The sequence below is a fragment of the Phasianus colchicus genome, chromosome 16 (assembly GCF_987193195.1).
Source record: "Phasianus colchicus chromosome 16, bPhaCol1.hap1.1, whole genome shotgun sequence".
Classification (NCBI taxonomy): domain Eukaryota; kingdom Metazoa; phylum Chordata; class Aves; order Galliformes; family Phasianidae; genus Phasianus; species Phasianus colchicus.
In genome coordinates, this window is record NC_143451.1 from 5,544,217 (window position 1) to 5,567,175 (window position 22,959).

At 35.0% G+C, this 22,959-nt stretch overlaps 1 protein-coding gene across 36 annotated transcripts in view; it reads left to right on the forward strand.

The window, feature by feature from the left end:
• RBFOX1 (RNA binding fox-1 homolog 1) overlaps positions 1–22,959 on the forward strand; it is a 751,763-nt gene that overhangs the window by 658,609 nt on the left and 70,195 nt on the right. For all 36 annotated transcript variants that reach the window (XM_090151326.1, XM_090151330.1, XM_090151338.1 and 33 more), the window contains 3 exons: positions 2,656–2,748; positions 4,437–4,497; positions 8,717–8,770. In XM_090151326.1, coding sequence (XP_090007452.1) covers positions 2,656–2,748; positions 4,437–4,497; positions 8,717–8,770 — 208 coding nt within the window. The remainder of the gene's footprint in view (positions 1–2,655; positions 2,749–4,436; positions 4,498–8,716; positions 8,771–22,959) is intronic.

Sequence of the window (22,959 nt, forward strand, 5' to 3'; positions counted from 1 at the left end):
GAGATTTACATTACCGGTTAGTAAAATATATAATATGGTGAGCAAAATTAACTGTTGAATCAGCTGCATGTGAAATGCATGCTAATATGTTTGTCCACCTATTTAAATATGGGATGAACAAATCTTTGGTTGGCGGCTGAGTTTCTTGGTAATCTAGGTAAAATTATACATTTGCATAAAAAATTAAATCTTAATTTCAATAGTGTTAGTTATAGGAAAGCATTGAAAAAAATAGTGTGTATTTATTTCAGAATCTCTGAAGTTCTTATCTTGTCTTGTAGCTCCACTTTTTTTAAATCTCTTTCCAATTTTTTAATATAATTAGGGTTTTTTTCCCATTCAGTTATTTGAAAAAAATTAACTGGCAGCACTGTGAGCCAGTGAGAATGATTCTAAATTTTGTAAACAGCTCCCCTATGGAGAGGGGGGTGGTTCTGCAACAAGGATGGAGAAAAGCAAAGATGATGTATGGAACTGTGTGGAAATAGGTTCACTCCATTGCTGACTTCAGTAGTGATTTCTGTTGTGAAGTTTTCTTAGTGGTCTTGTAAATTATAAGCTTTCTGAGAGAACTTACACAAGGTCAGAATTTTGGGGTAGCAATAATGAGGAAATAAATAATTAGAGCTTAAAATAAGGTCTATGCAGGCATCTAAAATGTAGGGGTTAATACTGAGGAAGCGTATTTACTTTTCCTTGAGGACCACTATGTTTTTCTGGAAAAATAATAATGTGCTCATTGTCTTGTGATCGTGGCTTTGTCTTAAAATTGCAGAGGGTAGAGTGGAGAAAATACGTGCTTTCATATGGTCTGAGAATGCTGATGGAGCCCTTGCAGGCTCAGTCTTCAATGTCGCTTTAAAATGAAGAAAAATAAAAATAAATAAAAAAAATAAGAAGAGCTATGTTCTGTACGTCTAAACTACTTTGGAGAGAATGGGATAGAAACTGTATGGAAATCTCTTTCCATGTTATAAACTGGCATGCATCAATATGGTCTCTTAGTGGGTAAAATAAGGCAAACACCCGTGTAACAGTTTCTCCAAATTGTTATGTCCATGCATTATTTTTGTAGTTCATGTCCATCATTTTCCTCAGTGTTTTATGTATTACTACTTAGTTTTGCCTTAGCTATCTACTCGCAATGAAAAGGATAAGTATCCTCCTTTTGTCCTCTTTTTTTCACTCACCGTGTAAATAATAGGTAGAACTTCAGAGAGTAAAAGATTGAATACTGACTCCCCAAATTCAGTGAACGTTCTGTGGAATGAGGATGAAAGGGAGGATAAAGCTTGAGAAGATATCATGGAATCACAGAATGGCTGGGGTTGGAAGGGACCTTGAGGATCATCAAGCTCCAATCCCCCTGCTGCATGCAAGGCTGCCAACCTCAATATGATAGATATGATGCATGGCTTATTGTTGAGCAACAAAACAAAAGCAAACCTTAAGTAATACTGAAGAAAAAGGTTGTAGTAGGACTTCAAATAAATGCAGCAATGCTTTAATTAAAAATGTGGGCATGTACAACTTGCACGTGTTCGTAATTGTGAAGCATTCAGGGTTATAGAAGTTTGAGTTTATACCAGAAAGCTTGCAAAGGCATTACAGTGCTAACGTAACAATTACTTCAAAGGGTTGGTGTATGTTTCTAAAATGTTTTATAATGTCTGATTTTGTAAAGTATTTGCAACATTTTTACATGAAATATTTGTAAACAATGCTTAGTTTAACTTAGCATAATAAAAATAATTTTAGTAGGATTGGAAATGTTTGCTTAGCCTGATGTTATAAAGTGAAGTATTTGTACTGGGGAGAATTTCATATTAGTCAAGTGTTTTCCTGTCCCATTAACATGGGATTCTGGAGTACTACCAGTTGCATGTGGGAAATATAGAAATAGTAAATAAACCAGTTAAAGTAACTCAAAGCGTTTTCATTTTTATTCCTTTACCAGAGTTTATTTTTCTATTCACATCATGTGATTTTATTTGATCTGTTAATACAAGAAAGTTTTATTCTTTGTTCTGAAATACTTTTGTTGGTGGTTTACTTTTTTTTCTTTTTCTTTTTTTTCTTTTTTTTTTTTTTATAAAAAAATAAGTAAAGGCTGTATAGTTTGAAAAAAGTTTAAGTTACCCTAGTGTTGCATGGGAACAGTGTTTCTTATGATCACAACAGCATGATTAAGTAGGCAATGTTTTAGAGTATATTGACATTCAGTGTTGAATTTTGTGCACATGTTTTTTATTTTGTTGAAATATCTGCATGCTGTTAAAATGTGATTCATTTTCTTTTCTCATTAGTTCATTTTTTTTTCGATGTGAAGATACTGTCATTTCTTTTGATTTAATTTTCTTATTGTTAGATTTATTTTCCTCTGTAGTGACACGTAGAAAGGTATTTTTGGTATCATTCTTTGAATTTCTCAGAGGGTATTATGTAATTGATAACAGAAAAAAAATTTGTTCACATTTGTCGCTTATTTATTGCACATCTCAATACAATTATAATTTTTCTAATTTGCATGTTACAGAAATGAAGCAAGGACAAGAAAATATTAAATTAAAGAGAGAGAACATAAGCAAACAAGTGGTCGTTGACTGAAATAATAATGTGCATGTTGTTTTCCCCCCTTCTCCCTCCTGCATGCAGGGATTTGGTTTCGTAACTTTCGAAAATAGTGCTGATGCGGACAGGGCGAGGGAGAAATTACACGGCACCGTGGTAGAGGGCCGTAAAATCGAGGTGCATGTTCAAAATATTTTCCTTTTCATCTTTTTTATAAATGTCTGCTTCACTCTCATTTGTTGTTTCAGATGCATCATTGGTGTCTTCTGTGTGCTCCCCTTTCCCCTTCCCATTGTTTATATATATATTTATATATAAAGACAGAGAATCTGGCCTTACTTGGGTTTTTTATTATTATTTCTTTTGTAATTATTATTATTATTATCATTATTGCTGAAAGGTGGAATTGGAGGAAAAAAAAAAAAAAGCTTTAATATTTTGAAGTTATTATTTTGGATATTTTGTGAATCAATGGGTGCAGTAGATTCCCAAAAAAAATCAGCCAACAACAACAAAAATTAAGAACAACAACAAAAACCTGTGTGACAGACAAAACAAAAACAAACAAAAGGTTGTTTTTTGATTTTGGTTTTGCTTTTGGTTTTGTTTTTTTATTTTTTTTTTTTTCTGCAGGGTTGATGTGGGATCCACAGTGGCTTTCAAAAAAATTCAGATTGGAAAAGAAGCATCCAAAAGATGTACAACAAAAAGAAACAAAGGCAGACTAGAAACTGACCGATTTTAAGATTTCGTTTTTATTTAAACCATCAGGCTCCTTTGGCTGGATGGCCTGAGCCATTTGTATTTATTAAACAGTACAAACTCATTTTAGTACCACTGGATCCCCTTCAATACTGCCTCAGTCGTATTTGTTAGAATTAAAAACAAAAAAAAAATACCAATTGAAAATGCTGTCGTCTTTTGAGTAAGATGTTGCATATTTTGCCTTTTCATTTTCCCCCTTCGACGGTAGCGCTTAGGGCCCTCACCAAACTCTCAGTAACCATGGTAACTGTATACATACCCATGCTGGCGATGGTGCTGAATGGTAAGTGGAGAAGTCCATCTGCCGTTTCACGTATTTAGCGCTGATATACCACGTGAATTTTTTTGACTTGTTGTATTAAGTTTTCTTGATGCTACATTTTTTTCTATATTGGTACGCCTGTAATTGAGTGTACGTTTTAAGCAAGCCTGGGAGGCACTGATTGGATTGAGGATATGACTTCGTGCACATCTTACTCAGATTGTTAACTCCATATTGTGTTAAATAATGCACCCTCTTTTTATCCTTTTGTTAGCTGTGATTTTAAAGCTTGAATGATTTTGTTAATTCTTGCAATGAAAAAGGCTCTTGTTCCAAGTGTTGAATGCTAGATGTTGCTTTTCCAATGGTACTTCTCTTCTAAAGGGTTATGTTGCACACTGCTAAAATTCGTTTGTCCCTTTTTTTGACATTTTCTTTGTTTCCTTGTACCTTGTCTATTTCCCTTCTACTCCACTGCATGTTCCTTCATATAATCTTTTTTTTTTCTGTTTTGAATATTTATTGTATCAGTGTTATCATGGAATACAAGCATGCTCTTAAGTCTTAAATTATGCAGTACCTTTTAATTTGCTTTTAATGTCTTTTTATTAAAGTTTAAATGATATGACTTTGCTTTATTGAAATGATTTGTAAGTTAAAATGGTTATGAAAGTAAATGTAATTATAAATAGTATGATTTTGTTATGCACCTGTTGCCTTCTATAAATTAAATTGCATTTTATTTTTTACATGACTAATAGCAATGATAATGCATGCATTTAATAATACCACAGGCCATCCTTGTAACCCTTTCTAATCCAGTGTTCTATGTGCTTAGGTAAATAATGCAACAGCACGTGTAATGACAAATAAAAAGACCGTCAACCCTTACACGAATGGTAAGTGCATGATATCTCACTGCGTGGTTTTTGTCAGTGCATGTGAAACCTAACTCAACTGTGGATGGGCAGACTCATCTACAGATGAAGTGTCCCACTCTGCATCCTCTGCATCTCCTTGGGCTCACGCTTTATCCAGCAACCCAGAAAGAAAACACATTATGGCTGGGCTTAATTTCCATCCTTGTGAACTTGCAGTAATTCACAGGAATGGGCATAACAGGGAGCATTTTGCCTGTCTGGAATCTGAGAGTTTAACCACAGTGGCTTTTGTATAGGGAAAAATATACCCGGTAGCATTATTCTCTTCTAGCTTTGTGTGGTAATGTTGTAACAAACGAACTGATCAAAGGATTCTGTTTTTCTTGGATGGTGGAAGAAGAATGCCTCTATCAGGCATGAGATCCTTTATAGTACTGAGTCACATATCTGAGCGAAAATATTTCTTTTGTCTTCCTTATGCGCTTTGTTAAAAGTAAAGGGCAACTTGCAATGATGATGAATGCTGATTCCAGCCTTTTTTCCATGGAGTAATCTAAATTCTCAGTTGCTTAAAAGGTATTCTAATACTGATCTAGAAAGTTAAATTAATGATAAAAACTTAATCTATGGATATTCAAGGTGTTTGGAGACAAAACATTTGAAACTGTTTTCTTTGGCAACGTTTTATCATGCGCTCCAGAAGTTATTTGCATTTGCTAGTTCAGAAAATGCTAACAAGTTCCTAACTCATCGTCAAACAATAATACATCAATTGAAGTTAATTGCAATTACGCTTTCCTGTTTTACTAGAATGTGTAGCTGTAATTATTTGCTTTCCAATTTAATTTAGCTTTTCCCATCCAGTAGAAAGCAGATGAAATCTGCATATACATCAATGACAATTTCCACATTTAGCTTAGACTCTTTACTGTTTTGAAATATAATGAATCTTATTTTCTGTATTTGAGCATTCATTACTGAGATTTTTTTAAAAAACACAGAAAACGGTGGCTTCATTTTTTTTATTTAAAGAGTCACATTTTTTTCTTAATGTGGTAAAAATAAAGTGACAGTTTTCATTTGACATGCAATAATTGAACAAGTTATAATGATATGGAGAAGAAGAGTCTTGAAATTCCTAACGATTTTTCAGAAAGTGTTTTCTTCCTCATTTTTTATGTAAATGTGTAACTTGCCAAATGATGCAGATGGGAAATCTCCTTCGTTGTTACTGACTTTAAAACATCTCAGTGAATCTAACAAGAGAGACATGAAGCTTGACTGGATCTCAAAGCAAGATTTTGTTACAATAAGAAGCTATATTAAATTTATGCATATGATAAATGCTATGAACTTAGCCTACTATTGTAATGATAAAAATATAAAAGTAGATTTGATATCCATGGTGATATATATTTTTGTAAGCATATTATGCTAAAGCTAAAATGCTTATCAGTAGCACATTACATATCTAGTATTGGTGGATGGTCATGCTGGAAATGAGATTTTAGGAATCTGATTTTAAGGAAGATTCACCTTTGTGTTCTGCACTGCTGGGTTACTTGCGTCATACATTGTCATTTAGTTATATCCAAAGCTAGATAAATTGCTGTTTAGTGTTTCCTACTTGCACTGTCTTGTGTGCGTGATTCTCCAGCCTGTTCTATCTGGATGAGATCTCCAGCAGAACTGCGAAGCATCCTCCTAAGTGCCTAAAAATTAGATTTGTTTGCGAATCTATACATCCAAGGGTGCATATATGTGCAGGATGATCTTTTCTGATACTCACCTTTTGATGGGTGGTTATAAAACAGACTAGTTGTAGTTCATAGATACATATTTTGATAACTTCTGTTATTGTCTCAAGTCCCCTGAAGTAAATCGACAAGTAGAACCATGTTCTTCTAGCACAGTTGTTACAACTGACAGAGAATGAAGTGTAGGTGTGGAGTACGTTCCATTCAGTTTAAACAGTGTTTCTATTATTCATTATCCTGTCATTTTGAGATCCCAGTTCTTTACTCTCTTGTCAGGAATTAACCATTGCTATAGTTGATTATTATAGATCACTCTTGTTTTTAAAAATGAAAAATAAAGGTATTTTTTTTTTCTGTGAGCCTTCTGTGAGCCTAGCATCTGAAAGATGCTTCTGAGAAAAATAGCCAGAAACTTTTTCTTTTTATGTGTCTTTCTTCTGAACCACTTCTTCATTAGTAGGTGGCTTCATTTTTCAAAGTGTATGTGGTGACTGACACGTTATTGGCACATATGGTTAAATGAAAACATGTAAGGCCTTAATGTTTATTGGAATTTAAAAATAAGACGCACTCCATTTTGCCTTTCATTCCTGGTTATTGCTGATTGATAACTGGACTCATATTGTTAATATGGTTGCTAAAGGCAACAGATTTTAAAGCAAAAAAAAATCTCAACTTAAAAATAAATAAATAAATAAATATGCAGCTTCATTCAGATAAGTGCTTTGCTCTTATGTGCTGAGTAGTTTTTGAAATAAATATGCTTTCCATTGACTTTGGACAATTCCTGGAATGAACAGTTCATAAATGGTCAGTTTCTAGTGGGACTTTTTGGTGCGAGTTTGTTCACAGATGAGATGATTTTGGAGGTACTTCAGAGGTAGAACTGTCTTTTCATTGTGCATGAATTCAGAGTCGAGAGTTCTACTTGTTGGCAAAAACACTTGATAAATTTTAGATGTTCCAACCTATCCTGCTCATGGTTGTAATTTCTAGATTTTTTTTTTCTTTTAGCATTCTTCTGATGCATCATGTTGCATCTTCCAAAGTCATGGGGAATAGAGAACTACGTGCAAGTAGATTGAGAGAACCTCAGCAACAAATGAGAAACACGGCACAGAGATTAGATGAGGAATATTTGCAGTATCTTTTATTTGAGACTTCTGTTAATCTAAACTTACATTCAAAATCAGAACTAGTGACAATTAGTGCAGTTAATTTCCCTCTTGCTTCACTTTCCTCTTGTTCTGGATGCGAACAGGAAGAAAGCAAACAATGTCTTAGGGCTTCTTTCCCACCAAAGCATTCCTCAGGCAATGCACACCTGTCTGCTCTAAAAAGTGAAAACAATTCTATGTTGCTGTGCCCCAGTTCTTAACAAAGCTTGTTCTACTGTGCAATATGTAATTACTTCCCTGCCTTCAGCACATTTAATCTGTGCTTTTTTTAGATGACTGTATGGGGTCATCTTACAAGCTCCCCACAAGTTCCTACAACACTGCTGTCTTTAGCATCATATACACTTTGAACACAGGCCATCTTTGTACAGCAAAGCTGTGTACTCTCTGTACCTGGAAGAGCAGCATCACGTGTAAGGACTCGACAGCAATTCTTTGGAGTGCTGCCTGAACAGATGGCACAGAACATCTCTTGGTTCTGGCTTGCTTCTAGGCCAGCTGTAGGACAGTGGTTATTTAAAGCAAAGGCACTGGCTACATTGGCCATTGTAAGAGGTTGGCAGAACATGACTGGAGCATTTTCATATAAGCCAGCTATTTCATCATAATATGCCACCTGTACACACAGGTTGTACAGCCATTTCTGATACATGACTGTGTAGTGCCATTTCAGTGCAGAGAGTCTGAAATACAAATTGAATTTGGAAAAAAGGTGTCTCTGGCATTTGACTTGGTTCACACAGTGCACAGTTATCTTTTCTGTCACGGTGGACTGTTCTTTACAGTGCCTACACTTTCATTTTTTATCTAAAGTAGAATGAAAATGCTCATTTTATTGCCTTGTAATATACGCTAACGCACGCTTAGCAGAAGTATCCTGTGTCCAGCAAATGAGCTGTTTTGGCCTCACTAGTGTGTAGCTGGAGATTTAAAGCAATGAAAAAGAACTGATCTACTCTGTTATTACATGATATAGTGCTACCTGAACTAGTTCTGTTGTAATTGTGTAACTTAAGGCAATAAGACCATGGTAGCCGTGCATTTCAACTAACCTAGTTTACCTGATAATTTGCTTCAGTACTACTTGTAATACTGAAATATCCAGTTAATAATTTATGTCATTACTTGTTTCCATACTTGAGAATCAGAATATTCTGATATTAAAGATCAGTGAGCTAAGACATCTATAAAACTTTTATTAAAATGACCTTGAATGCATTTTACGTATGTTTCTATTAAAAAAAAAATATTATTATCAGTAATTGCAATATTAACTCTGTTATGTTTTTATGTTTGCTGCAGGCTGGAAATTAAATCCAGTTGTTGGTGCAGTTTATAGTCCAGAATTCTATGCAGGTAAGAATTAAACTGCAGTTATCCATTCTGTGTTTTATTTAAACATGTATAAGTACAGACTGAACATTTGGTGTGAGGTTTGGCTTCTTTGTTTAACTTATGCTCCCTGCTAGTCGTTTGCAGATTTACTAAGAAGGTTCTGACAGTTACCTGGGAATACTGAAGTTTATGTAGAAGATATAAGAGTATCTTTTCTTGGATAGCAAAACATGAAGTGCATTACTGCAGCCTTACATGAGAATTTTTTAATTATTTTATACTTTATTTTATATTTCATACATTTGTTTTTATATTTCAGTACAGACATATGGTATCATGAATTACTTGAGCTTAGACAACAACCAAAAATATCTATCTGTAAATATGTAAATATATATATATATATATATAATACAGATATTCACACAAATGTATAGAATTATGAACTCCATTCCTAATTTTTTCTTGAACATTTTTCTTTAAATTTTATATTTAATCAGTCTTTTAAAATGTTTGTATTTGTAATATATAAAGACAGTTCTAATCCTGGATGCAACTTGGAGTTGATGAGATTTAGCCTTTTTCTTTTTCCATTGCTAGCAGCAATTTGTAAATATACTGCAGCAACAGCACTGAAAATGTGGGTGTACACCAAAATCAATTTGATTATAGAAGAACTTGAATCCCACCCATAGCCTGTAGAAAATCCAAAAATGCCATTTTTTTTTCTTTTTAACTAATGGTTTATAACTTAGGGAGAAATTATCCCCGTAGCTCCAAATGTTTCTAATAGGTTGTATAGTTGTTTTCCTTTCTTAGGTTCCCAAATCACAAAATGTTCCGTGAATTTCATGGGAAGCACTGGGAAACTTTGTTTTCCATTTTGATTTTTTTGTTGTCTGTGCCTGGGTTTGTATAGACTTCTCCGGTAGAAAGAATAACATTTCAGTTCATATTTTAAAACACAAAATTGTTAATCCATTGTCACACGTATACATAATGAAAAATAAAGAAGTAATTGTACAATCCATTTCTTACAGCAAGTTGAAACAAGGGAAGTTTCCCATAGGTATTAGGCAAACGTTTTTCACTAACAGCGGTTAAGCATGCAAAGAGGTTGCCTACAGATACTAGGGAATCTCCATCCTTGGAGATACTTAAGCCTTCACTGGATAAAGCTGAAAATGTTTGGTTAGTTCAGGGAACTTCAAGAGAGAAAAAATGTTGTATAGAACTACTGTTATAAACAAATTCTTATTTTAAGGAAGCTGCCTGTAATACATGTAGTGCCAACTACTGAAATAGATAAACAGTACAAATTGGGGCATTGTGTTATGAAAGAATAATAAAAACGCTAAGCTGGTATTCATGGAAGAGCAATATTTGGTGCAGGCAGAATTTGTTTCCTTCTTTGATGTATGCCTACATTGAAAATAGGAATTTAACATTGATCTTGTTTGAGCAGTTGGTGAACCAACCCTGAACTTGCATAAATTAGAAAGTCAGAGTTATTAGTCATTTTATATAAATGACTTTGTGTTAATGACAAATATAATAATATTCCCATAGTACAGTAATCAATTTTCTAATACGTATGCAGAATTAACAGTCTGACTTATAATTGTCTCATGAAGTAGGGCATGAAGAGTTCACATAGTTTGTAAATTAAAATCAATATTTTCAATCTCTCCTGAAGGTAATTTTCTTAATTTACTGGATTTTTTCCTAACATTTATTTTTTCTTTTAATTATAAAATGGCAGGTTATTGATTTTTTTTTTTTTTTTGTATAACCTCCTAAAGTCCCAAGTGCATTTTTATTGCCAACGCAAGGGAGGTGTTTGCCCTTCTTAATGAGAATCTTTAATTACCATTAGAAGAGTATTAATTTAATTTTATGAATTATGGCATGCACTCTACTACACCTATGCAGAAAGTTCTATCCAGGATACTTAATGTATTTCAGTATTTTTTTCTGTGTACATATATAGGCATTTTATTTTGCATGTTTTCTGTAATGATTGAAATAAACTTTTGTCTCACAGGTGTTTAAACATTCCTTTAAGCAATTTGAATTAAAACAAGCAAAGAAAAAATAAAACAAAAACTGTGCACCGCTCTTAAAGTCATTAGAAAATAGTTCTTGTATGACACAATGGAATGCTGTGGCATATCTTTGTTTACGCATCCACCCACCTTACCTAGAAAAGAAGCAGTTTCATTTTTGAAAATTTTAAATTTAGAAATGTGATTTTTAAGATGGTCAGAGTTACAGTTATTTGGTTTAATTATTGTCTCGAACACTGTCATGTTGAAGTGCTACCATCTATTCCACAGACAGTGCAAGAAATTTCTTTTGCTCTAATAAATGATGAAAAATTTGGCCACTTCTGAAATAAAGATGAAATATTTGCAGAGAAACTGTTGATTTAAAGTACCTTTAATCTTCATAAATAAGTTAAAAAAAAACCTCAGAAGGTTATACAAAGCTGTCAAGATGGCACTGATGAATGGCAAATTCACCCGTTTCTCAATTGCTGGTGAAGACACACGCCGCAAGGCTTAACCGTATTGTACATCATATCTGCCAACTCATTTCTGTGATTAAATATTCCATCAGTGCGGGCTATAAGGCGGTAAAGCTTAACAAGATTCATAAGATGCACCACTTGAATACACATAACTCACTTCCTTGGAAAAAGAGCACCCCGCATGCAAAAGAAAATTAGAATTGAGTTAAATTACTCCATAAGACAAGATCAATAGAGAAAGGAAAAGATCCCCTAATGCAATGCAAATCTAAGATATAGTTATGTCCTGACAACTTGAAGCAGACAATTAAAGTCAAATAGGGAGGAACGCAATGTAAATCAAATCTAAAACCTTGAAGATAATGGTAAACAGTAGGACCAGTGACATGATCGTTACAGCTCTGCTTTTTTTTCTCTGAGTGTACACTTCTGTAAAAGAATACCTTTTTGAGGGAACATATGACAGATAAATACAGAGACTATAAGATAAACGGCAGATACACAGCAGGTGCAGTGTAAGTAGGCTACTACTTATGGTCTATATGCTATATATTTAAAAATAAGATTTTTTTTTTCCTGAGTAGCCCTCCGAAGACTTTTTTTTCTGACTTTAAAATGCACGTCCTATAATAAATTAGTAGACTGCAAGCACACGGATATTCATGCTGTGTGGTATCATTAATGGGGATTAACAGTATGTTCACAAAGTGCCATTTGAAAGCTGTAGTTGTAGTTCAGAGGCCCAGTGAGATTCCCTCACAGCTGCTGACTCTGGGTGTACAAGGGCCTGGCTTGCAGGCATGCCTTCAACCCTTCTCCAGGTTCGCCGTAATGTCCTAAAATGACATTTCTTCGAAAGCGAAAGAACTGTTATTTGTACCATTTCAAAGAATTCCACTTTTCAGTATGACCTTACTGTAATCAATAGGTAATTTTAAAAATTTGCTGTACCTCCAAAGAGTCTCCTTCAAGTAAATAAAAGGATACTATTAAAGGTGCTTATTATCTTTATGAGAAAGAAATAGTAATGAAATTATCATTTCCATTCCCACATATCTCTATCGGAAAACTATTTATCAAGTTGTTAGGAAGGTCTTAATGAAGAAATTTGTATGAAGTCCCATGTGGTTCATTTCACAAGGTCTCTGTATAAACTGGGACAGATCTTTCATTTGTTTATGTATCCATCCAATTTTAAATCAATCCCATAGTGAAACATAACTGTGCTGTGTTAAGCATGTGTCTGTTATCCATCCTTGCATGCTCATCTGTGATTGACAAACAGACATTTTCAGACTGATTTCTTTATTAGGAGCACTATGGCACTTTCTTACTGGAAGGTGTTGCATTCTGTTTCTGTGGTGTTGTTACAATGTGATTTCTCCTTGCTTATTTCCTTTTATATCAGTGTTTATTTTATGCTTGATGCCCAACCTTTATTTCAGCCTCCGGCAGTCTGAAAGTGAAGTGCCATTTTGTTCCTTTCAGAGCTACTGCTAATTTTCCATTTTTTCTTTTCTTTCCTTTTTTTTTTTTTTTTTTTTTTTTTTAATGTGGAATTGTTGAGTATTCTCTTCCACTCCTTCATGGAATGTAGAGTTTTGTTGCACTCAAATTACTGTGACAGATCAGTCCTTCAATGCAGATAACTTGAGATTTAGTAAGGCCATTTTAAGAGAACTTGTATTTGCAAATGTCAGAACGTATATTTTAAGTGGTGAGAGGCTTCTTTTGGATAGTTTCAGTGCATGAAGTTGGGCGAAAAAATGTTACAGGAATGACTTGGCAATATAGTGAATGTTCTTTCAGAGGACAGGAGTGACCACAGGAGAGAATGTAAGTATATAGTCATAGCCAGCAAACAGTATACTATTCCAAAATTTTCAATTGTCAGTGGAGGAAAAAAAAAGATTTATATTGGTTCTTTTCCACTAATTATATGCATAGTAGACAATTAACAAACATTTAATAGAGATTTCATATTCCTTTTATTTAGTTAAGTAATTACATACTATTTTTCCTGAATAGTCAGGAAGTTGTAGGTGTTTTTCAGCAGCTAGTTGCAAGTGCCATTCTACATGGCTAAATAGAAGATATTGTAAGGATATATGTATCCATGGACAGAATCACAGAGTGGCTGAGTTTTGTGGTGTCTATTTCAATACCCCCTGCTCAAGCTAGGTCACCTAAAGCTGCCCAGGCCCATGTCCAGACCGCTTTTGAGCACCTCCAAGGATGGAGACTGCACAACCTCTTCCAAGCAGTGGTTCTTAGTCACCCTGATCATAAAAAAGTAATCCCTGGCTAATGGACAGAACCTCATGTGCTTCAGGCTGTGTCCATTACCATCCTGTCACTGGGTGCCGCTGAAGTGAGCCTTGCTTTCTCTTCTTTTCTGTCTCTTTTCAGATAGTTGTACACATTGACGAGATTCACCTGAGTGTTCTCTTCTCCAGGTTGAGCTGTCAGAGCTTTCCTCATAGCAGAGATGGGCATGTTCCTTAATAATCTTAGTGGTTAATGCAATTATCTCTATATTCGTTAGTTCAGCTCTTCTTCATAGTCACTTTTCTTCCGCTAACACCATTTGAGTAGTTGTTTTCACTTCATAAACAGTCTTAACTCAGTAAGCACTATTATAAATGTCCGGTCTCTTGAACAGATCGTACATGTCATTAAGGTGGCTTGGATATTTTTTCCTATCAGTTAAAATGTAAGCAGGGAGAAAAGCTTGTGCTTTTGACTTTGTGTACATACACTCACAGCAAGGGGCTTTTTAGCATGCTGTGGATTTGGAAGCTAGCAGTTATCCTTCAGGAGGCAGATTTTTGTAACAAGATTCTTTTCATAAGTTTGTTTTAAACTTAGAAGTACAATGCTGTTTTTAATTAAGAAATAAAGAAATACCATAATACAATATTTATAAACATGCACTTAAATAAGAACCCGAGAGAAGAGAGGGTTTTAGTATGTTTGCTAATTCTCTTTGTCCGTGTGTTAAAGCATGTGTTTCTGGAGTGTAAAAACACCTGGGATTCATTTAATCTTTCTAGCCTCTTCCTTTGAATTTAAATGACTGTTGCATAATACCTTAGAAATACTTTTCAGTGAAAGCTTTTGAAATTTGTGAAGCTGAATTATATGATTGTCCAGCAGTTGTAAATGCTTGGGTGAAAGTTCATTGCACCATATCTATAGAGTTTAATTTTGGTGGAACTTGGCTGTTTATCAATATATAGATTAATTCATTTTAAAACAAATTACATATGCTTAGATTTGAATTTGGCCATTGACTTAAATAGGTGTTTTTTTTTTTTCAAATAAACATCTTCTCAACGTTATTAACTAAAATGTTTAAATGATTTTCTAAATACCTAAAACTGAAATAAGCATCCCCCTGCGAGTTCTATATAGATGTTCCTTTTCAAAGTATAAAACAAATCTGTAATGTTTCAAAAATCATGTTAGAATACCGCTGTATAACTGGTGACATCCTAGTTAGATAAACACCAGCAGTGACAGTTAATGCTTGTCTGAAATTTCTGTGGAGCTGTTGCAAGTCATTATAGTCAGAATTCTAGTTTATGAAAAATTAATAAAGTCAGAAGAAAATGGAATTCGGCATCTGTACTAGCTATTTTCAATCAAAAAGTATTCTAGAATTTAATTATGCCTTATGCTGAAGAATAATATTAACGCCTTTATTTTTTGAAATATTAGTTTCATGAATTGGTTATACGTTTAAATTTGGAGCAAGGTTAATTGATGCAGATTTATCATTCTATTGAAGTTTGTGTATTCTAAAAAGAAAATGAGATACTTTCAGTACTGCCCTTTTAAACAATGGTCTATTTGGATATATATTTGAAAAGACAGTATATGGTTGGGTTTTGATATTATTGCTATTTGATCACTAAAAGAAATTCTATATGCTTGACTATTTTGTGGTAAATCTTGACCTGTAGATAGATCTTTTAACAGCAGATAGAGAACGGTTCTGACTTCTTCAGTGTAGAAGTTTGGTAGGTTTGACCATAGCCTGGTATAGAGGTATCACTTGAGATGGTAATGAATTTCTGCACAAATAGAATTTGGAAAAACATAGACTGTACATATGCTGAAATTTGAAATTCTTTCAAAACAGGAAGGGGGGAAGTGTTTGGGAGGGAGTGATGGGTTTCAATCTGTTTGCTTGTCAGTAAAGTTTTCTTGAGATGTAGGTTTTGAGTTTTCTGCAAATCATCCTTATTTATGAGATATTCCACTTTGACTAGTCTTATTTATGTAATTACACAGCAAAACCAAGCTGACCCTATCGCACTACTTGGAGTCCATGGATTTGGAGCTGATAGGCCTAAATTAGTGCTGTGTAATGTGTAATGGTGCAGTATTAGGTCAGATTGCTGATGGTGAAGATGTTTGTAAAAGTCGTATCAGTAGCTACTTCGTCATGTAGATGACGAATACTTTGAGTTGATGGATGAATACAAGACCAGCTATAGTCATAATCAAATGTGTAATTATGACTACAGCTTACTTGTTTTAGTACTTTATTCTAGGAAGATCAGTGTTATTAAAAGGATGTTGTAACTGGTTCATGGAGGGAAATATGTGGACTGTTAATATGTACACAGAAACTGCCCTGAGCTGCATGTAGCTGGAAACTAGAACAGATGTATTGCATTTGCTGTGTTCTTGAGTTTTGCTTTGGGTTGCATACTTTTGACTGTTTAAAAAAGATAATTTAAAAAAATAATAATAAAAAAACTTTTTAAAATTGTATGTAAGATGTTAAAATGCTACCTACATGATAGCATGATAGTTGAGACTACAGGGACAGTGTGAAATCCATGCTACTGTTTGGAGTATTAGCATTTTTTTAGGTATATCTGTTATCCCCACTTGCTACGTATGGGCTTGGGATTGTATGGAATACAAGTGAAATAGATTCAGATAGCAAGAAACTGCTCTGGAAGCTGAGAATTGCACTAGAAGCTCCGCGTGCACACCTGATGTCAGGTGCTCTGTAAGGGGGTGTAAAAATTTGAATCAGACTGGCTTTAGACACCTTTGAACCACGTGTGGTGGAGCTGTTTGCTTCAGGGGATGAGGTTAAGCCTAGTCCAGCGCAGCCCTCTAGACCATACCTGTCTACCCTGCTAGTTTTGTGTTTTGTTGCCCTTTAATGTATTTTTTTAATAAAAAAATATTACAAATTAAAGAATATTGATGTACTTATATACATTTATATACATTGACTATATTATATATATTTTTTTATTTGGCCTCAGACAATTCCTCTTCCTTCAGCGTGGTTCATACAAACCAAACTGTATGGTGTAGCTTTGGAGACTCGATGTAAACCAGCTGTTAATAGCGACTGCTACTGTTATACCAATTAGCGGACAATACAGAGTTAGCCTTGGTGTGCACTGCCTGGACCTGAAGCCTAGGCTCCTATATGCAGAGAAGTTTTCTCTTGAAATTAAACTTGATACTGTAATTCAAATACCAATCATGGCTACATGCAAAGAGCACTGTCTTAAAAATCTCTCAGAAGGTAATTTAAGACAAACTATAAGTTAATCAGTAAAACTCTTGTTTGTTCAGGACTGAGTGGGATGTGTGCAATGTTAGATAAGGTTGTAAATTAATAAAAATCAGAGGAATAAATCCCTGTGATTAAAAGGATAACAAAGTTAGAGGGATCCGTGAGTTAGGATGGACAGTCAGGCAGACAGACAATTTTGAAATGTAACGTAATAAAGTAATATATGAAATGTGAAGTTAATACAGTTAAGTGGAGTGGAAAACAACTCTGATGCGTTTTAAACCTTGATTACATTTGAAAATTAATGCTAAACCAGTTTAAGATTATGATGAATCGTATTCCAAACATATAGCTAATGTCTTCTGTTTTCTGTCTTGCATTTTCTTCTCATTTTGGGGCATCAGATCACAGAATCCCCAGTACATTTACATTTCAATTGAATGTCATATTGAGGGTACTGAGATTTCAGTTGTTTATTTATCTGCAGAGCTGTCTGAGGCGAAGTTATATTCTTCAGCGGGACACAACTGCTGTGTCAGATTTTCTTTGTGAAAATGATTTGGGGAAAATCCCCAAGCATAGAATTGCTTATAGTAAAAACTGAGTGTTTGGGAAAGTTCGGATATGTTGCTTTACCTTGTTGTAATGGTTTTTTTCAAGCTCATAAAATTCTGAAATCTAACTAAGCTGGTGAAATAATAAGCTAACAAAATTCAGGATTATACCCAGTGATTCATTTTCTTTCTCCTTTATATTCCCAGCTATAGCTTGTCATTCAGAGTTTTTAGTACAAAAGAGCACCCATCAGGGTGAGCAAATAGAACTGAGAAATTAGTAGTTTGCATCTCCACATCTAATTGCATTAGATTTGCATTTCTGTCTTATCGATTTATTCAAATAGGTAATTTACACAGAAAATAGTGTCTTGATGCAGTATGAGAGGATAAAGCATAAACACATCTACTTGTAATCCCTCCAGGGCTATGGAAACTGTAGTATTCATGTTTGTGCAGAAGGGCTTCAGTTTCATTTGTTTGTGATTTAATTCTTATTGTAGTCCCTACTCATAAGGTTATCAGCAGAATATAAGTTCATTTCTGTATTCTCAAGTACCTTATTTCAAGAAGAGTGTAATACCAACTTAGAATTTGTATTTATAGTTCAGAATTTCTCTTGTGTTTTTTCCTCAAAGTTGCAAGCGATCCCAGATCAATTTAAAAGAGCCAACACCATCCATCGTTTATATATGTTTTAGTCTGCTAGGGGGGGGATAGAAAAATAAGGAGTAAAGATCTGATTTTCAGAGGTCCTGAGCAGCTTCAGTGGACACATCTCTCTGTGTATGATCACAGTGAATGGTACAGAATGTCAGTCTGTACATGAACATGAATGTACTTGGCTGGAAAATTACACTTACGTGCAGTAGTGACAGTACTACTGCTTTTATATGATTACACAGTGCACTTCCAGCTTTAGATTTTTTTTTTGTGTGTGTGTGTGTGTGACAGTATGTGAATAAAGGTTTACATCCAGATATGAATGTTAAAAATTCTCTAACAAACATAGGGAAACTCTCCAGGGTTGCTAGGTATTTTGGTACAAGCAACAGCTGAGTTTGTGTCGGTTAGTTTCTCCCTTTTGATTACAACACAAGGAATGCATATGGCTTATTAAGCTTTTTTTTTTTTTTTTTTTTTTTTTTAAATTGTACTTGGAAAGGGCAGTTTATTGTCTTTGCTTTATATTGCGGAGTGGAAACATTACATAAAAAAATGTAGCCCATCTTTGTTAGTCAGCATGTTAAAGAAAATAGGAACAACTCAGTCACAGTGTTTGTTTCTAAGTTGGCATTACTTTGCCTCAGACCAAGAATGCTATGACACAATCTATGGCTGATGGGTAAACTGTTCCTCCTTAGTGCCTCAGCAGTGCATGTTTCTTTCATTTTTTCATTGATAAAGATTTAAAGCAATGTTGTGGGGCAGGAAAAGGATGCTGGCATGGGAGCAGGGCTTGAATGAACTTGCCACTTGACAGATTCCATTCTATTTGTAATGCTTTTTCCGGCCTAAGACACTACAGTACGTAGTGGTAAGTAATCTAACCAGCTGTGTGTGGCCTGTCAGGTCCCGGGGAAGGAGAGCTAAAGATCATGCATGGACTATACGTGCTACAGAAGGGAGAGGTGAGGAGAAGGGGAATTGAGAGAATCTCAGATAAAATTCTTAGCAGAGCTGCAAACCTTGTTGCTTATCTGGTTTTTAGTTAGATGACGTAGGAACCATCTAGGCACAGTATGTGACTTAATATGCTGGCCAATGAATATGTGTAGCAGGAAAGAGAGGTCCATTTTGCAAAAGCAAGGAATAATTGGAAGGATGACTGATGAATAACGTTTGTTGTGAAATGCACTGTTGTTCCCTGAGTCATTGCCTAATTTTATTGAGTGGTTTGGTGACGCTCTGAGAGATCGTAATAAAGAAACATGCACTGTGCTCAGAAAAGTGATGGAAGGAAACTGGAACAGAATTTCTGCATGAAGAGATTCTGTAAAATGTCTTAGAACAACACTGTCCTCCAAAATGTTTTTACCTGTTTTTAAAAAGCTTTATGAGATTCTACATAGATCAAGGGATGTATTACTTAAGTATTAGAGTATGTATAGAATATCAATTCTGTGTAGTTCTTATCAGAAGGCAAGTAGGTATACATTGGTCATTCATAATTGAATGTATTTCAGGTTTGCGGTTGGAATGTAATTCAGATAGTGATTTGGACTTTGAAAACTCACCTTTGGTCACTAACTATTTTAAATTCTCCTTCCTGCCAATAAATTTTTATGTTTAAATGAAATTCCATGTATAACTTTGAGGCAATTAAAGAAAACTTTTGTTTTAGATAACAAAAAAATTGGAATAAAGGGTTATAGGAAGTATTCTTGAATGTCCCTAGTTTATTTCTGCAAATGGAAGTATTTAAATAATCAACACAGGCGTCCAGGAATGGTTGTGTTAAAATCTGAAGGAGGACTATTCTGTTTACAGAAAGTTCACTAGTAACCAGTGGCATTCAAGAAGCACTTTTTTGTAAACATACTTAAAAGTCTACTAATGCCATGGAGTTTGACTGTTGATAATGAAGTGCTAAGCTAACACTTACCAACCGGTATATATGAAGCTCTTCAAAATCCTTAGTCAGACGGGATGATGGATGCTAACATTCAGTATTATTGTATACCAATGGCCTTTTTAGGTGGTTTTTATCCATTTCTGTGGCGTATTTGAAATAACTCATCAAAGAACAGTGTTTCTTTGCAGCACAAAAGTAATGCTATTTGTGGCTGGAAAGAATCACAGAATCACACAGAATCACAGAATGACCTGGGTTGGAGGGGACCTCAAGGATCATGTAGTTCCAACCCCCCTGCCTAGCAGGGCCACCAAACATACACCTTTACTAGATCAGGTTGCCCAGAGCCTCGTCCAACCTGGTCTTGAACACCTCCAAGGACGGGGCATCCACAACATCCCTGGGCAGCCTGTTCCAGGACCTAACCACCCTCCTAGTAAAAAACTTCCCCCTAACATCCAACCTAAATCTTCCCTCTTTTAACTTAAAACCATTTCCCCGTGTCCTGCTATTATCAGCCCTTATGAAGAGTTTACTCCCCTCCTGGGAGTAAGTTCCCTTCAGATATTGAAAGGCTGCAATGAGGTCGCCCCGCAACCTTCTCTTCTCCAGGCTGAACAAACCCAACTCCCTCAGCCTGTCCTCATAGGGGAGGTGCTCCAGCCCCCTGATCATTATTATACTTTTAATAATGTAATTATTATTACATTATTATACTAATTATACTTTTAAAACTAATTATACTTTTAAAACAGCAAATCAGGTGCTGACATGGTTTGTTTATGAGGTCTCCGTTAACTAACAAACATGCTGACATGTTTGTGAGAGATACAGCCTCGTAGTTTCTTCAGATCTTGTACATGGAAGAGAAATGAAAAGTATAGGTATAATAGACATCATTGAGAGTACAGGAATAACACTTATTGCAGAAGGCAGAAGGAAAACAGGGACCGGAATGACTGAAAACTAGCCCAGGAACTAAATTGATCTATATACCACCCAGCTGTATTGGAAGAAAGGGGAAATGAAATAAAAATTGTTGAATTTAAAAAGCAATGCAGCTTTTATATTAGAGCTATAAATTAACATTCTACGATAACTCTGATAAAATATGATACAAATATTCTTTTTTACATTTTAACGACCAACCTGGTGCTTGGTTGCCAAAAGCAGGAAGATAGTCCTATTGGTAAGAGTAGAATAAATGTGTATAATGAAGAGCTTCTTTACCAAGGGAGCTGAGTGTGCAACAGATAAGAGTGGCACAATCTTCACAAAATCTCCTTGTGTGCAGTAACCCTGGATTTGTATTGTAAGTTCTCATTTTACTTATATGTGCACAAATAGTCAATGGAGACCAGCCCTGAATATCGACTTAATTTCTGCCACTGAAAATGCCTGTGTTCTTGCACTTGTGTCATGTTTTTGCCCTGGATGTTCATGGAATACTACTCTGTCCTCTTCTATTTTGTAACTCTCTAAAGATTCTTGCAGAGTAAATAACAGCACTGTGAACAGCAAACTTTTTGCTTGGGAGCAGATGTACTAAATAAAGGTAGTGGGAGCTGAGGCACTGTGACCTCGGGTTCTTGGTAACTGTTTATGAACTTTATACAATTGTTAGTGAAGATTTCTGAAAGTTCTGTCTTCTTTATTGGACAAAAGACAGCTATTCCCATGGTCAAGGTATTGCTACGTTATCGATTTTGTTTGCTTCAGCACCGTATTTAAAAAAAAATGTTTTGAATTTTTCTTCTAAAAATGTTGTTTCAATTTTTACTTCCTCAAAGGATGCCATATTCCAGCCAGTTGTGCAAACTCTTTTAAGTTTATTCCAGATCTTTACTTTTAAATTATCTGTACTGCTTGTTACAGAGTGGTTCCAGTCTGACCAAGAAACTATTTTTTGACAGAACTGATCCGTTATAAATTTCTGGGAAGTCCTTCCATTGTTGATGGATTCCTGGTCAGGCTAATTACTCCTGAGCTACCTGAGTGTTCACAAAATACTGTGAACTTTGCAGTAGTCCTCGTATGAGGAAGTAGTCTGTGGGTTATTACATTTACATTTCTGCTTATGCTCTACAGATTAATTTGTATAAGTCACGAGAATAGGAACTATACAAAAAAACTTATTTTTGAAAGTATGAAAAAATGAGAAAAATACTTCTAGTTCCATATCTTCGAATGATTTGGAACTGAATTTTTAGCATCTTGAAAATATTAATGATTTCAAATAATTTTTCTCATTGCTCTGAATATTTTTGGAGTAATTATTTCCTCAAAATAACTATAATTCTTAAACAAAGGACCTAATCAAGCTATATATTCTTAATCTTGGGCTGTAGGAGAAAACATTGAAGTGTGAGCTTGGGAAGTACATTTTTGTGCGTGCTGCCTGCCGTTAAGCCAAGGATGAGTGATGCACCTCTCCTGGGGGGTTATATGCAGTTTTATCATGTGCTGCCACCATGGCCTGCTCCAGCACAGCTGCCTGCAGCTGTGTGCAGGACAGCCCATGGCTCAGCCACTGCGTGCTGCTCTCCTACCATAACACCTAGCAGCCAGGCTGTCCCAGCTTCCTTTCCGCCATGGGTCTGTCCAAAGCTCTCCTCTGAGCCACAGTGTGCCTCTAGTGAATACACTCTTCAAATACGTGTGCTATTCTTTTTTTTTTTTTTTCCCTGAGCCTTTTGACAGGGACAGGAGAGGCTTTCAGCTGATGATCTCCAAAATCCCTTACCACTAGTCACCAAATATGTAAATGCTCATAATAGAAAGAAGTGGAAAAGCAGTTCAGATGCTTCTTAATGAGAAAGTATCAGCTCAAAGTATGCTGCTACAAAAGGGACTGCAGAATTAAGAATGAACTCTTGCATGACTATCATTTTTTTTGAAGTTCATCAGCTCCACAATATTATTAAATTATAGTTTGAAAAAAAAAATATTAATAGCTTTATGTTAAAATCCTCTTTCTTAAAAAAAATCTTCATTCTATCA